Below are 16,304 nucleotides of genomic sequence, written 5' to 3'. Positions count from 1 at the left end.
CCCACCAAGCAGCCAGAGATTAACCTTCTGTGCCAGCTCTTCGTGCAAAATTCTGCAAGCAATTGGCTTTCTGCGTTCTCACGACAAGGAAGAGGCACTGACCTGCACAGCACAGGGCAAGTCCCAGGTGCAAGGGCAGGCAGGCAGAACCCCAGGTGTCCTGGCCACAATACGGGGGCCACTGGTTTTACACCGGCTGTGAGGAGGGGTCAGTCACAGGTACAAGGACAGCAACAGAAGAGAGGCACCTGCTGACAGCTCAGGGTCGGACGGGTACTGTAGATGGAGCTGAACTGACTGACAGACACGCAGTAAGAGCTGTACCAGTAGGAAGGAAAACTGGGTGCAGCTGTTCTGTGCATCAGAGAGCATTTAGCTTATTTATAGATGCAGGAACAGAGGAAAACTGCAAAACGCTGCCAGAGTTGAGGAATTTCGATAAGAAGGAAGTGCAACAATCCAGCAATTCCGTCTTCCCCCAAGAGAGTCGGCTGGGTCTGGACTGCACAGAGGGCATGGGGGAAGAGGTGACTTTCTTCCGATTCTTTCTCCGAGAGCCTCTCAGGGCATGCTGGCACTTGGGCTGGGTTCCTCACACCCCACACACGGAGGAAATGTCACAGGGGGTCAGCCTGGTCAGAAGGGCTCACAGAGTGCTGCAGATGGATGGTGGGATAGACGTGCGCCCCCCTCCCCACCCGCCGTCTCTGCAGGGGCCCGTGGGTGAGAAGCTGGTGCAGTGAACTGGCTCACTGCGCCACTGCCACACAGGGCCGGTGACTCATTCTTCACTCACAAGAACACACACACCCACCCTGACACACACTGACAGAAGCACAAATCCATTCAAATTTCCATACCTGGGAGGGCCTCGTACAGGCTCTCTCTCTCTTAATCCAGACTGTTCTCATTAAAACAAAGCCGGACCAGGGCGGAAAACAGACACGAATGAATGGGTTTTGGCACCTTCTGATTTCAAAAATGCCATTTGGCTTTTAAAACAGCACTGGTATGGTGAAGACCTCCTCACTAACCCCCACAATGCCTCCTGTTTGTCAGGAGTTACTGTCTTTGTGAGGATATTAGCTCATATTTGGAAGTCACAAACGGAGCAGTAGCTCTGTACACACACACACATACCCAGACCCATCTCGCTTTCTCCCTCTCTGAGATTACCAGACAGACGACACTGGTCACATACTCAGCTTGGTTTTATTATAAAATTCCATTCACACACAATTCCCTTTTTCATCTCTGTCGTCATACAGCAGAAGGACACCGCCTTCTTCCAAAGGCAATGATGCCCCATTTCCCTGAGACCCCCCCCACCCCACCCCCAGCACTGATCCACAGGCTTGTCAGTCGCACGCATCGTAAAAACACCAGGAGGGCTTCCTGAAAGGACACCGCAGTGGATGTGGGCACCCCACAGCTGTCACGAAAAGAACTTCCCCTGCGCGCTTATAAGAATCGTGAGCACAAGCTGAATCTGGAACAAAAAGACAATTCTGAGCTGGGTGGATAAGATGCTAAAAAATAACTGGGAGATCCTTATGCTTAAAATCGATAATATAAAAACACCCCAATCCCACCCGAGAGGGTGCATTCAGTTTGAATAGCAGGGGACAGTCTTACCCAGGAGGGCCCTGATACTCGGGGCACTACAAAGAAACCATTCTTCCACGAAACAGCTTCTATCTTGCTAAACATGGTGCACATGGGTAATCTACCTCTCTAGTCAGAGAAATGGAATGCATGTAACAGAAATAAATTACCCTAGAACTAGTCTGCAGTAATTACAGGGTACAGTACAGAAAGAGGGGGGTGGAAGCTTGCAGTGACATAGCTCAAGGACACAAACTCTACCCTGAGTAGGGCAACAGGTATTGCTATAGCTCATCCTCATTACACACCGAGATCCTGGGTCCAGTGAAGTCAGGAAACAGCACAAGACATTGTAATGATGGGGAAACGGAGTGGATGCAAATATGATTTAAAATGTTAGGGTATTGTGTGATGTCTCCCTTCGAGGTTAGCATCTTACCATCCTTACCACTGCACATCCAGCACAAGCATGGATAACTGGAGGCCAGCTTCCTGATGGGCCCCTGCTGATGAAACTTCAGAGCACCTTCCCTACAGTGGGAGAATGGGGTTCCCTGCCGAGCGCCCCCTGCAACACGCGAGACCCCCGTTACACGTGTGCGGCACACGGATCCACATTTCTACAGCCGAAGCCAAAGCTGCAAAAATCAGCTGGAATAAGCCCCAGAAACTGAAAATATAAAAGTCCTTGGAATGTTGTAAAGTAAAAAGCTGAAAACATCTGGAATTGTGTAAAGTACTTGGGATGGAAGAATCATTTAGAGTATCAGGAATGATATGGATTAATAAATAGCATTAAAAATCTTTTCATTGCACTGTTTGGCGGTCTGCGCGGGTTCACCATTTAGTGACGCTCCTTCAGTGGGCAGCCTTTCATCAGAACGGCACAATCACAGAACACCCACGTGAGAGAGTTGTGCTTAAGATTAACCAAACCACATCAGCGCCAGCTGGGAGCGTATCTCCCCCAGTGTCAGCATGAGATCACACCCACCAACTCACATGGCCCAAACCTGCCTGCCCCCAGTCAGCTGCATCCCACACAGCTCCTCGCCAGCGCCACCTGAAGGCTCTGTGTGGTGAAAACACTGGGAGTCGTGTGGATCTGGGGCAGTGGGGAAAAAGACAGCAGCGGGGGCAGCTTAACACAGGGGCTGAGACAGGAGGACGATGCACACAGAAGCTGCGGTCTCAACAAATTCACAATTTCCCCCAAGGCCTGGCCATGAAGTGGCCTGTGGGGCTATAACAGAGACACCAAGCCCGACACCCCAGATCTCTTGATGCAAACCTCAAAAGAGCCCCACGCTGCTTAGATCCTTCCCAGTAGAGGCACAGCAGAGGCAAATAACTGGCAACAACATGAAGTGAAACGGGAGTCCCTAGCAATGCATCCCATTCACCTCAACTCCTGTGACTTGGTCACGAACTCAGGCTGGGGCCACACAGAGGACAGAACCAAGCGCAGTTCGTGACCAAGTGACTGGGCTAAAGAGTCTTTGGCGCACCCAGAAAAACTGGGGGGAGCACCAACACAGCAGAGCCAGGCTAGGCGGGGGGGGGGTGGGGGGCAGGATTTGAGCCGAGACATCCCTGGCACTCCTCCTATAAGCCACTTTGCGTACTCTGTGTTGAAGACGGTCCTCTCTTTGCCCGCCCAAAAATAATACAAAAGCTGGAGCCCTTGCAGGACTTCAGACCAACAGAGACCCATCTTGGGCATCGATTCAAACAGTGATGTTTCTTTCTGATCCGACAATATTAAACATTTTCCAGGAATCTCTTGACCACGATTCCCCTTGAACCTTTTTTTTTTCCTTGATCCATTTCAAAAGTTATTTAGATTGGAAAGGAAATCAAGCACTGTCATCCCTTGAGTGAGAATCATCATACCCACCCCCCACCCCCAACCCATCCCCTCCTGGCCTGTACTTTCTGTCCCACCCCACCACCCACACCCACCCGGCCAAACTCATTTTCTTCCCACGACACTCCCCAGCTCCTAATCCCGTAAATCCATCATTCACTGTGTCCCAGCGTCCGACTCAGTCCCAGGCGTCAGCGGGGCTATGCCAGACCCATCTCCTCCAGCACGCTCCGTGGGGATTCGTCCTCCTAAGGAGGAACAGAAAAGCACAAGGAAGGTTCAGAACCGGGCGGTTCTTGCTGTCGCTGCTGGTCCTGTAAGAGGGCTGCTAGAAGAGATTCAGGAAGAGCAGGCCCTTCTGGCTCATGATCGGCTTCGTCCTTCTGCAAGGATAACTTTGTGCTTTTGAGATTACAGACAAGAGTCTGAGAGACCCTGATATACTGTAGTGTACGAACTGTAATTACTATGCTCTGCTCTATGCCAGTGTCCCCTGAGGCTCCCCAGACGCCCAGTTATAATAATTGCTCACACTTATATAGCGCTTTTCTGGACACTGCTGCTCCACCTGGGTGATGTGACGGCAGCTATAGTGCGCCAGTACCCTCACCACACACCAGCTCTCAGTGGGAAGGAAAGCACAGTAATGAAGCCAGTTCAGAGAGGGGGATTATTAGGAGGCAATGACTGGTAAGGGCCAATGGGAAATTAGGCCAGAACGCCGGGGTTACACCCCTACTCTTTTCGAGAAACACCCTGGGATTTTTAATGACCACAGAGAGTCAGGACCTCGGTTTTATGTCTCATCCAAAGGATGGCGCCTTTGTACAATGTAGTGTCCCCGTCACTATACTGGGGCATTAGGCCCCCTGCTGGCCACACTAACACCTCTTCCAGCAGCAACCTTAGTTTTTCCCAGGAGGTCTCCCCTCCAGGTACTGACCAGGCTCCAGGTACAGCTCCAGTGGGCTGCCAGCTGTGAGTTGCAGGGTGATATGGCTGCTGGCCAGATCAAAACCCTTACTTCAGATTACGACCGTGCTGCACGGAATTCAAGAAGCACTTAAGGATAAATGAAATTTGCTGTAATACACAGTCTTTTACATCAAGCACAGACATCTTCAGTCCTCAAAGTCAGTTCAGCGTTTCTTTGAGTCTTAATCAGTTGCTAATTGACAAGTAACTGCAAAATCTGCAGGATTTGAGCTTTGGAGGACTGAAGCTGCCCCTCCCTGCTTGACAGGATTACCGTAGCTCGAGTGATAGGAGAGCCTCCGGGGGATTAAGGCGCAAAGCGCAGCGGTTTAGAGGATTACCGCACAGCCCGTGCTGTGGAGCTTTCCCGAGAGCAGCCTACCTCTTGCAACAGGTCGGACTGCTCGATGGCCTTAAGCACGCTCTTCTTGGAGGTGTCCTGAATCTCTCCACCCATGAGGAACTCGTCCAGGATGAAGTAGGCCTTCTCGAAGTTGAAGATGATGTCCAGCTCACACACCTACCCCAGCAGAGGCAGAGAGGGAAGAAAAGAGAGAGAGAGAGGGGGAGGCATAGGTCATGCCAATGAAGAGCTTTTTTCAGACTCGGCATTCTTATCTGTTTGTGACCAACGGTCTGCGTCAAAGGGAAACAAATTGGCAGGAAGTGTTGTTCGAACTTCTAAAAAGAGCAGACAAAATCACAGGCTGGTGCAGCTGGGAAAATGTTCCTTTGAGGATGTGGGCTGGGTGAACAAAGGAAATGAATTTGAGGAGAGCAGACTGGGAGAGTAAACACAGGCTCAGGGAGGGAGTAGCAGACCGAGAGACAGAGACAGGGCATGGGGGTGGAAGAGGGGTTATAGAAAAAGTCAATGTAAGCATATGTTTAGAAGATTATCCATTTACCCACAGTTCCTAGCACCCGCGCACACTCAAATGTAGGGAAGGTTATGTGTGCGGTCAAGGGCCTGGGTTAGCGCTGCTTGCAGATATACTATGGGCAAGCCCCTGGACATTCCCGAAGAGCCTTCCAGCCAATGAATGGAGAAGATACAAGCAAGACAGGGATCGCATGAGGAGGAGGGAAGGTAAGAAAGAGAGGAGACAAGGGAAGGACGGCAGTCACTCACACTGCCAAAGTATTTGTCCAGCAACTCCACGAAACGGTGGATGACTTCCAGTGTGAGGAGCTCATTGTCCTGTTCCTCGACTGCGCAGCAAAAATACAGACTAGCATACCTGAGAGAGAAACAGAGCGCACGTGAGAGACAGGTGGAAACAGAGATCTCTTCGCACAGCAGCACAGTCTTCCAACATTCACTAGATAAGCAGTGTATATTGCAGGTACTGGGGGGGACAATGCATCTGGTTGTTTTCCAGCTCTGTTGTTAATGACCATCATCATATTAGTTAGTTACTGCTTCATCTTCTTGGCTTAACTGGACCGAATTGGCAGTTGCTCATCTAATGTTATAAGGAGACCCAGAAAACCTGCAGGCACACCAGCTCTCCTGTACAGGACTCAACAGCCCTGCTCTACATAACCTGAGCTCAACAGCAGCAGCAACACTGACACCTGCTGGCCACAACAGAATCTGCAGCCCAACCTCCTGTAAACCTGGGTTCCTGTCCTAGAGTGGCTCATTCGGCATCACTGCTCAGAGCTTTTCCAGATTAGCTCAACTCCGTTCAGGAAAAAGGGGACAGAGAATAATTATATGTATGGGAGTAAATAATGACTGTAGTGTTGGAGTTCCACTTGTACTTGCACAAGTTATTACATGACTAATAAGACTGTACTTACAGCTACATTTCATTTTTGTGAATTTCAACGCCTGTATGCGGGGTGAGGGTGATGGCTTACAGTGTTATTCTGCTGTTACAACTGCAGAAACAAAACACTGGCAAAATGAAGCTGACATTCTTGTGTATTAGTTAGCTGGTTAATTCAATAGTGCGTTTAACAAGTACTCACTTCTTTCAGTACAAGAGCAGCTTTGAATACAGATTTGGACTGATCAGTCACAATGGTGTGTATAATTTCTGAAAACCCTTCAATGAACTCAGCTCAGGGTTTCAACCCTAGTGCCAGCACACTCCTCTGAAACATCCAAATGATCAAGCAGCCATTTTCCCACTGGGAACCCATCAGCAGATGTAGGACCAAGCCCATGTCACTGACTCCACTACGAGATCACAGCTGAGTGAGTGTCATAGCCCATGTCATAGTGTCAGTGGAGACAAGACAACCACATGCAATCGAGAACATTTTAAACTGATCAATGGCTGTTTACAGTTGCAACCTCTGTACCACACAGGGAGCATGAGAAACCTCTCACTGCACTGCTGTGACACGCCCACCTGTCAGAACTGCTCACGTGCTGTGAGCCACGTAGGGCCCTACAGGAAATCCAGCCCTGGCCTGAGGAGCAGTGTATTTCTCGCTCAGGTCACGGCCAGTTACAGGCGCTGTGCAAGTCCCAGCGGCTGATCTGGCACTGCAAGCCGAGGAAACTGGCTCACTTAGTTTGGTGTCACTCAATCAGCTGTGCAACTCAGCCAGGGGAACTCTCGGGGCAGTTCCCCTTTCAGCTCATATTCCAGCTCTCACCCCAGCTCTGCAGGAGAGGAACCTGGGCGTGCAGGGCGCTTGTACCTGTGTGAGCTGGCCTATGGGAAACAGGTCCGTAAACAATGACACTTCACAGCAAGGCAGCTGTTTGCGCATGATGTTCCCCTGCAGGCACGCGCTGGTGGTGAATTGCACTCTGGGGTGTGTGTCATTGCCTGAGGAAACATGCTCTCCATGGTTCCCTCTGCCTTCCACGCAGGCAGAGATGGGTGCGGTGGGGCAGCTTACCTCTTGTAGACGATTTTGAGGTCCCTCCACTCCAGGAAGCTGCACATCTTGGGCTTCCTGGCCAGCACGACCTGCATGAGCTCGCGCACCATCTTCTTCTTGTCGCGCTCCGAGGTGGCCGTGTACCACTTCTGCAGCCGCAGCTTGCCCTGCCGGCTGAACAGCAGCATGAAGCGCATCTGCAACACAGCAGGCGCCCGGGGCGCGTCAGGACCACGGCTCAAGTCTGCGAGAGGACACCCGTCCAGGCGCGATCGGCAAGCAGGTCGGGGAGGGGACACCCGTCCAGGCGCGATCGGCAGCAGGTCGGGGAGGGGACAACCGTCCAGGCGCGATCGGCAGCAGGTCGGGGAGGGGACAACCGTCCAGGCGCGATCGGCAAGCAGGTCGGGGAGGGGACACCCGTCCAGGCGCGATCGGCAAGCAGGTCGGGGAGGGGACACCCGTCCAGGCGCGATCGGCAAGCAGGTCGGGGAGGGGACACCCGTCCCGGCGCGATCGGCAAGCAGGTCGGGGAGGGGACACCCGTCCAGGCGCGATCGGCAAGCAGGTCGGGGAGGGGACACCCGTCCAGGCGCGATCGGCAAGCAGGTCGGGGAGGGGACACCCGTCCCGGCGCGATCGGCAGCAGGTCGGGGAGGGGACACCCGTCCCGGCGCGATCGGCAAGCAGGTCGGGGAGGGGACACCCGTCCAGGCGCGATCGGCAGCAGGTCGGGGAGGGGACACCCGTCCAGGCGCGATCGGCAGCAGGTCGGGGAGGGGACACCCGTCCCGGCGCGATCGGTAGCTGACCGCGCCGAGCCACTTCTTTATTGCTCTCCCATTTTACATGAAATATTTTTACGCAACGTCTTGTTTATGTAATCGGCAATGAAAAAATACAAATACTGGAAAGGAAAATCCACACAGGGCGGGGAATTTCACAAATTCACATCTGGAACAGGTTACAGAGCCTGCAGCACGCCGGTGCTTTCTTAATCACACAGCACCACCCTCAATACAGCTCGTGAAGGCAAAACAGGTGCGAAGGGGAAAGGCAAGTCAAGAAAAGTTCAGTTGTAGTACTGTTTTTATAATACTTTATACTACATACATACACATGCGAGAACACTGACAATTGATTTGACTTGTTTGAGGGAGGGGAATAGGAGGTCTAAGGGGGGTGTTCTGATTATATGTGATTTTGGGTATATGCAGGAACTTAACTACCGAGTAAAACCAGACTCTCATGTACTTCTACTCAGGTGGTGTATGAGTGACAATATCAAACTCACTTAGAGGGATGCATATGCCTGTTTTCTAATTTTTGGATCCTATTTTCACAGTTGGGTTTGCAGGAGAAAGGGCTAGAGCAGCAGTGTCCCAGTCTGGGATCCCAGAGCCCTGAGCACTACACCACTTTCGTTCCCCTCCGGGAAAGAAGCCAGCAGCCTGGCTGGACTGTTTGCTCCAGACCGGCTCTGTCAGTGTCCTCTGAGGATTTTGGTAATGGGGACTCCCCTCCACCACCACCAATGGGCAGCCCCATCTGGATGACGCAACAGCAGCCAGAATGCGCCAGTTCTCTCCCCACACACCAGCTCTCAGTGGGGAGGAGAACAGAGTGATGAAGCCAGTTCAGAGATGGGGATCATTAGGAGGCTGAGAGCAGTAAGGGTAGGTAAATTTGGCCTGGACCTCAGCATCCTGGACAAATCTTGTAGGTTGTTCTCTTCAGTTGTTTTCAGTTGTCAGTGTAAAGACAGCTCTTTAAGCCTGATTATAATCTAAATGATTATAATCTATTGAAAGATTCTAGATTATAATCTATAGATTATTATAGATTTATAGACATTGTATTATTATCTATAAGATTATTATATGGTTATAGACATTATAGATTATAATGACTATAATCTAAAACAATCCAACACCGCTTCCGAAGTTCGATTTCCCTGCACATTACTGCACGCCTTAGCAGGAACTTTGTTTCTGCCGTTGAAAACAGCAAGTGAAGAAGGAGAGTCATACTGCGTGCCAGTCCATCCACAGAGGCAGCTCGCTGCTGGCTGCTACAGCAAAACAAGACTGATCAGGTATCAGTGCGAGCGCACAGCCTGCTGCCCTGCTGGTGTGCGGAGGAGAGAGCAGGAGATGAAAGGAGAGTGGGGGGAATGGGGAGAGGGATACAGACAGAGGAACAGCACGGGGCCTGAGGATACAAAGAAGCTGCGCGGGATCGGTTCGGAACAGAAGCTGGAGGGCTCGCGGCCAGGGAATAAAACTGCAGGAAATAACCGGCAAGCCTAAAATTAAACGAACAAACTAAAACCGACTGAGATTCAGACTGAGCTGTTCCCTGAGGGGCTGTCCCAATTTACCAGCTCGGCATCTCGCCTCTGATCTCGTGCTACTACAGAGGGAGATAGCGGCATCATTACAGCAGATATCGCCCACAGCCTGTAACGGAAGCGTTCTTTCCGGACCCTATGCAGACGACACAATCCGGGGATGAGTGGGGAAAAGATGGGGGAGAAAAGCATGCGGGGGTCAGGAATGAAAACAGGGGGCGTGTTCGGGGGAGGTGGGGCCGAGGCAGACAGTCCTGAGCTGAGTCCAAAAGGGGTATCCAAGACGGGGCAAAAGTTCAAAGCCAGGCGATCCATCCAAGACAGATGAGATCAAAACAAGAACCGGGTCGGGACCGGCACGAGAACTGGAACAAAAACCTTGACGGGATCAGGCGCTTCCAGGTCCCGGACTCGCCTGGTACGGGAACCAATGCAGAGCCCAGAAGAGAGTGAGTGCCCGGCTTAAGGACGAGGGGCAGGAGCCGGAGGCAGGTGCAGGGAATGAGTACTGAACAAGGAAGGGCTGGAGCGTCCTTAAGAGGAGGGGTTTACGATTGTGACACAGCCTCCACTCTCAATACAGAGTGCAGAGAGAAACACACACGTGTACCGGGACAGTAAGCATCACCGACTGCCTCCTTTCTCAGATCCAAGAGGCACAGAGGCCGCAGACAGGACACACCTATTCGGGTGACTGGCATGCTGCCTGACAGGCTGGCAAACTGACAGACTCACAGTGGGCAACAGCACCAGACAGATCTCCCGCAGGCTTGTCTTGGGGCAGCCGAAATAGTGTCCCACTGGGAAAGGTGCTACTGGCCTCCATATGTGTCACAGCAAATCCAGAGTTACGAATCAGCTCCCAAACACGCGCGCGCACACACACACACTGTACGCTGTCTGCTCTTTGCTCAGGATGTATGAGCATCCACAGCACAATGTTAACTGCAACCTGGCTGTTGATTCTGATTCGTCATTGCTCTCAGGGATCAAAGAGACCAGGTGGGGAAGGGATCCAAGTGCCTGGATTTGGAGGGGAAAAGAGTGAGTTTTAGCCAGCAGAGAGCAGGCATGTTTAACAGCCATACTGCACAGCACCAAGGCCTCGCTTACAATACAGTGCTGAATTACAGCCCCCATGTCACACACGTGATAGTGCTGCCCCACTGAAGACTATAAATAGGAGGGACTTCCTCCAGAGATTAGATTAACTCTTTTCCATGTGAAACCAATTCAGAGAAAGCTCAGCTCTTCTCCTTCATGCGCCTTTGAGGATCCTCCTTGGAATGTGAAATCCTGCCACAGGCCAGCCTTCTCCCTTGATACCGACACAGATCCTGGGAGGACCTCCCATGCAAAATGGTGTCCTTCGTTTCGTAAGCTGCGTCCCTTTAGGTTCACCTCTCTTGCTGCGAGTGGCCTGGGGCAGCGGCCTCTTCCAACAAGGAGTTCCCCCGCCGCTGGGCAGGTGGAGACTCAGCTTCTCGGTTTGGAATGGAAGAAGCCGAAGAAGATCTCCAGGGTTAAGAGCGTGTGAACAATCGTCAGGATCCGGGCCGGCCTCCGTCAGCACGCGCCAAGGCCACAGGTCCGAGGGCTGTACTCGGGGTATCAAAGGGCTTGCACAGAGGAGATTACAGAGCAGGGGAACAAATGAACGAACAAGTTAAAAAAAGACACGAAGGCAGGGAGTAAGAAAATACAGGCCGGGCTACAGAGTCTCTGCACCTGCGTACACAGCGCTTGGCAAAAAACTCAATCCTGATCCCTGATCTTAAGGTCCACCCCCCCCCCGCCATCTCCCCAAACCAGAAAACAAATAGAGGAAAGAGTTATAGGTAAATAGGACTGAAGTCATGTGAATAAACCCATCATACGTGAAAGCTGGAGCTATCAGTGTGGACACCCACATGCATACATTAATCTACGTAATGTAGGTGCACATCCAAGCCTGTGGATTGTTTGCCTGTTCGCACACTGAGCAAAACCGGGCACGGTTTTCGATCTAGAAGGAAGGGGGGTGCTCCATACGCTCGGAAGAGTCTGCAGCCCTGGCTACAGGCTCCTACAAATTTCACCGCAGTCATGCTTTTGACATAAGTAGAGCACGTTTATTTCTAGCACAGCTCGTGGCGTCTGTGGCACTGATGCGCGGTGCAGATTAAAGGAAAGCGCCGTGACCCACGCTGTCCCACTTTACGGATCCAGGTGACGGCTGCTCCTGGGACTTCAGCCCCCAAGGGTGTTTGCAAAAGTGACCACATGACTGCGCGCTCACTGGCGCACAGGACCAGGGAAATTCGCCCTGGAAACGGAAAGAGAGTAACGTGGCAATTCAGCACCGTGCCTGTGCCAAAGTTGATTACTTACTCCTCAGAAATAACCAGTCCCTGAGTACATCACAGTCAGTCAGTTGAATGACTGTTAATTTTGGTCAGTTAACCAAAATGAGTCTGAAGGCATGTCATGAAAATCCAAGGTCTGTTTTACTAAAAACATGCAGAGCTAAACAGTGGTTTATTCTGATGCTCAGTGCATGACAAAGTAACTAATGTCATTTGTTAGTACAAATCCTAAGTTGCCTTCGGTACCATGTTTAGAATCTTTATTATTACACCAGTGGCTACACAGCCCAGTAAAATCCCTGCATCAGGAGAGACAGGGTCAGGAGGTCAGGATGCATGAGCTGCAGTGAAAGGGTCAGGAGTTAAGTTATCTTACTCCGTGCACAAAGGTCAAGTCACGGCCGCTGGCACAGCATAGTGTGGCTCCAAGCATGTGAAAGCGGGCACTGATCTCATTAAAGCCGGAGCGTCAGTATTAATCAATAATCTCATTAAAGACAAAGTCCGTTAGTACTGCCTCCTGTATCTCTACAGAACTTCATGGGGGCTCAGGAAAAAAACGTATTCTCAAACAGGTGAACTCACTAGAAAGACATCGGAAATGGCACAAGTCAACAGTCAGCCAGCTCTTAGAACACTGTGGTCATTTCAGACACCAGGCCGCAGGAACGATGCCGATGTTCAAGAGGCGGGACAAAGGAGAGCAACTAGACTGACTCCTACCTGAAAACTGAAGTCATGTACTGCTCAGGGAGACGGGGGGGGGGGGGGGGAAGCGAGTACAGAGGATATTTCAGTGGTTGCGATTCTAGTACTCAGGTATTCTAGTAGTCAAAGTCCTCAAAGGCCCCGATAAAGTCAAAAGCCACTTCCTCAAGATCAACAGTGACACACGACCCTGGACACAATCGGTAACTATGGGGAAAGGCACTTAAAACAGGGAACAGGAGGCTCTTCTTTACACAAGGAGGAAGGAAGGAGGAAAAAGGTCAAACCTACTCCTGTCTACATCCATGGGAGTGGCGTGGAGATGGTGGACTCGTACAAGTACCTGGGAGTGCACATCGACGATAGACTGGAATGGTCTAAGAACATCGAGGCCATCTATAAGAAGGGACAGAGCCGACTCTACTTCTTGAGGAGGCTCAGGTCCTTCAATGTGTGTAGTAAGATGCTACACATGTTCTATCAGTCGGTGGTAGCGAGTGCCATTTTCTACGCAGTGGTGTGCTGGGGCTCTGGGATTAGAGCAGTAGATTCCAAAAGGCTGAACAAGCTCATCAGGAGAGCAAGCTCTGTCATTGGGTTTGACCTGGTCTCCTTGGAGGTAGTGGCTGAGAGGAGAATGATGTCCAAACTAGAGGCCATCATGGACAACTTCTCCCATCCCCTCTATGACAGGCTTGCAGGAATGAAGAGCGCGTTCAGCAATAGACTGATTCATCCACGGTGCGACAGGGAGCGCTACAGGAGGTCATTCTTGCCGTCTGCCATAAGACTGTACAACGCATCCACCTTGCGTCTTGGCAGAGGCAACATCGACAGTGACCTGTTTCTGGACTAAACGCATCTACACATCTACTGCTACATCTGTTCTCTTTCTTTTTCTTTTTCTTTTTCCCGTTTACAACCACTTTTTGTGCAATATATGCCAGGGACCTGTGCAATACATTTATATTTATATCTATAGTTACATCTATATTTATATTCATATGTGTGATATGAGTGTGTTACGATTTTCTGTGTACTGTTCTGTTCTAGTTTGTTCTTGTGCGTCCGGACTGTGAGTAACTCTTGTATTGTATTGTATGTATTGTACTATTATTATATAATTTGTTACACTGTGGCTGTGTTGTGTGTGTTAAGCTGCTGTTGCACTGCAATTTCCCTCACGGGATCAATAAAGTATCTATCTATCAAAGGAGGGTAGGAGTGTGGAACAAGCTGCCCAGCCATGGTGCTAAAACTGGGACCTTAATTTCTGTTAGGAAGAGACAGGATAAGATCCTCAGATCACTCAGCTATGAGCTACAGTACCAAACCTCCTCTCCTTTCTTACACTCTCACGGGTGGCGTGTCCAGCTGTTTCCAGGGGAATGGATCCGTGTGCTGATTAACCCCTTCAGCCTATTTTCCCCGACGGGAGCAGCCTGTCTGCCAGTGCTCTCCACCCTCACCCCCTCGCTCTGAACCTGGCGCCCGGACTGCTGTGTGCTCAGGCTGCTCTGCGGCTCCGCTCACACCCCGATCCTGCACTCCCAGCCTGTACCCTCCAAGCTGGGGCGAGCAGGGCAGCCCCTGTGCGACCTCTGAGACACATCCCTGGATAACCCCTCACACTACTTACCCTGATCAATTTATTCCCCATCTGCTCATCGAAACTGCATATCTGAATTTGATCCACACGGATGCATTATCGTAGTGGTTTATGCATGACCTTGCTTATTTTAATACTTGTTATTTACTTATTTCTACCCTCTACCTCTTCTGGTGCTTCTGGTGACGGGACATAAACTGTCCTACTATTTTGGATACAGGCACACCTCAAACAAGGAGACTTCCGAGAAATGAATGTAACAGTAGCCCCTCTCATTAGCTTTGCTCCATCTTCTTGTTTTTTTTAAGATTCTTTAACCCAAAAAAGTGTGAGCAGAGGTATCTGACTCGCGTACAGTATGTCGAGAATGCACAAGACGCGCAAGTTTTTCTCTCTCTCTCTCTGTCCTACGGAAGCGGCTTCCAGGTTACAATGGCTACGCTGGCCATGACGTCAGCACCTCACCTGCCCGGGTGCCTCGCGGTAGAGGACCCAGCCCGTCCGGGTTAGACCCTCCCCCCCCCCCGAAAATCAGCACGCTCCCCCAGCCCCCCCCAAAAAAGGAAACAGACTTTCACCTGCCCTTGCTTCTTACGCGGGTGGGATTCGCTTATATTAGCTATTTGTTCTTTTTAATAAATACGTTCGTTGAACCCCAGAGCTATTTATAGTTAACAAATAAGAGCTGCAATAATAAAAAACACAGAAGCTCGGAGTCGTCCGTCTTTTTCAACTGCGGGCGGAGAGGAGAGACAGGTAGCCGAGCTCTGTCAACTTGCGGAAACAAAATGCACACCTGGACGAGCCTTCAGGGTGTAAACATGTTGTATTGTTCGTTTAAAAAAAAAAGATAGCCGACACAGCAGGAGAAAGAAAAACGCCTTACCATCTTGTCCAGCTTCCGAGACGCAGTTGGTTTTCTCACAAGGCTGGATCTTTCAGTTCCCGTTTGTCTTCCCCTGATCAGATTCCGTCCCCGAACCGAATAGGTTAACACTTAAAGTCTGACTCAGCCATTACCGTACACGGTCGGACACACACGGAGAGAGAGAAGGAGGGACGTAGGCGAGGGGATGGGCCAAGCCTCCTCTCGCGCAGGCGCACCGAGGCCCCCTTCCGGAAAGCTCCGACAATGGACGAACACCGCCAGGTGCTGTTCGGCTCCTTCGTCACCATGGCAACCCCCCTCACCATCGTCTTCGTTTTTTGCCTAACCAGACGTAGGAGGAGTGGGTGGCGATCAGACGATCGCCATGGCAACCATGCAGTGTTTCCATAACAACGGGACAAGGCAAACGTATTTATTAAATTATTATTATTATTATCATTATTATTATTGTTGTTGTTGTTGTTGTTGCGATTTGGGGAGGTAAAAACGATCATTTAAATGCATGAAGCGGCTATGAGTCAATCAGAAGATAATGAAGTAACACACTTAACTGACCGCCACAATACATCTGCCCAAATGCACACCGCACTCTTCCGCGGAGAAAACTAGATACAATCGTGTACACACAATCACACAAGAGCCACAGGACCAAGTTCACCGGATGTGTCCTTTCAGCGGAGCTTCCTGTGTACGCTTGTCAACAGCAACTCGGGCTTACACAACGTAGACACACAGACACAGACACGGGCAGCGAGCCCATTGCAGTGTGTTATGCACAACCCTCGGTGCGACCGCCCGGCTTGGCGCTGCCTTTATGCGGCTTTTACAATCTTTTCTTGTGGGGATGAACTTTTCCGTCAAACGTGGTATTGCAGCGCCCTTTGCCTGCAAGCCAAGAGTGTAAAGGTATCAGCTAAAATAATTAAAAAGAAAAAAGGGGCGGCAGCACCGGTGAAAACTGACTTCGCCCTACAGATACCAAGAAGATTAACGGAGAAACATGGTGACAGGGCGATATCGAGCCACAAGAGGTCGCCTTGGTATTTGTAAGGTAGCGACCGCACAGCTCAGAGCAGTGTAGTACAGTATGTGATGGCAAGGAGCACGGTTTC

At 50.8% G+C, this 16,304-nt stretch overlaps 1 protein-coding gene across 1 annotated transcript; it reads right to left on the bottom strand.

Moving 5' to 3' along the window:
• Nucleotides 1-1,193: 1,193 nt before the first annotated feature.
• On the bottom strand, nucleotides 1,194-15,345 carry ap1s1 (adaptor related protein complex 1 subunit sigma 1). The gene is made up of 5 exons (XM_088912171.1): nucleotides 15,190-15,345; nucleotides 7,310-7,488; nucleotides 5,580-5,688; nucleotides 4,830-4,967; nucleotides 1,194-3,720 (listed from the first exon to the last, which is right to left on the bottom strand). The coding sequence occupies exons 1-5, from the start codon at nucleotides 15,190-15,192 to the stop codon at nucleotides 3,673-3,675; spliced, it is 477 nt and encodes a 158-aa protein (XP_088768297.1). The 5' UTR covers nucleotides 15,193-15,345; the 3' UTR covers nucleotides 1,194-3,672.
• Between the last annotated feature and the right edge of the window lie 959 nt (nucleotides 15,346-16,304).

This window comes from Atractosteus spatula, chromosome 3 (assembly GCF_055471065.1).
Source record: "Atractosteus spatula isolate fAtrSpa1 chromosome 3, fAtrSpa1.hap1, whole genome shotgun sequence".
In the NCBI taxonomy this organism is placed as follows: domain Eukaryota; kingdom Metazoa; phylum Chordata; class Actinopteri; order Semionotiformes; family Lepisosteidae; genus Atractosteus; species Atractosteus spatula.
Note: the sequence above shows the minus strand (reverse complement) of the source record. Positions and strands in the feature narration are given on the sequence as shown.

Excerpts from the sequence above, each read along its gene's own strand:
- ap1s1 (XM_088912171.1), bottom strand. Across the intron at positions 5,689-7,309 it reads CTCAAAATCGTCTACAAGAG|GTATGCTAGTCTGTATTTTT; the intron begins GTAAGCTGCCCC and ends TTTCTCTCTCAG. Across the intron at positions 3,721-4,829 it reads AGTCCGACCTGTTGCAAGAG|GAGGACGAATCCCCACGGAG; the intron begins GTAGGCTGCTCT and ends GTTCCTCCTTAG.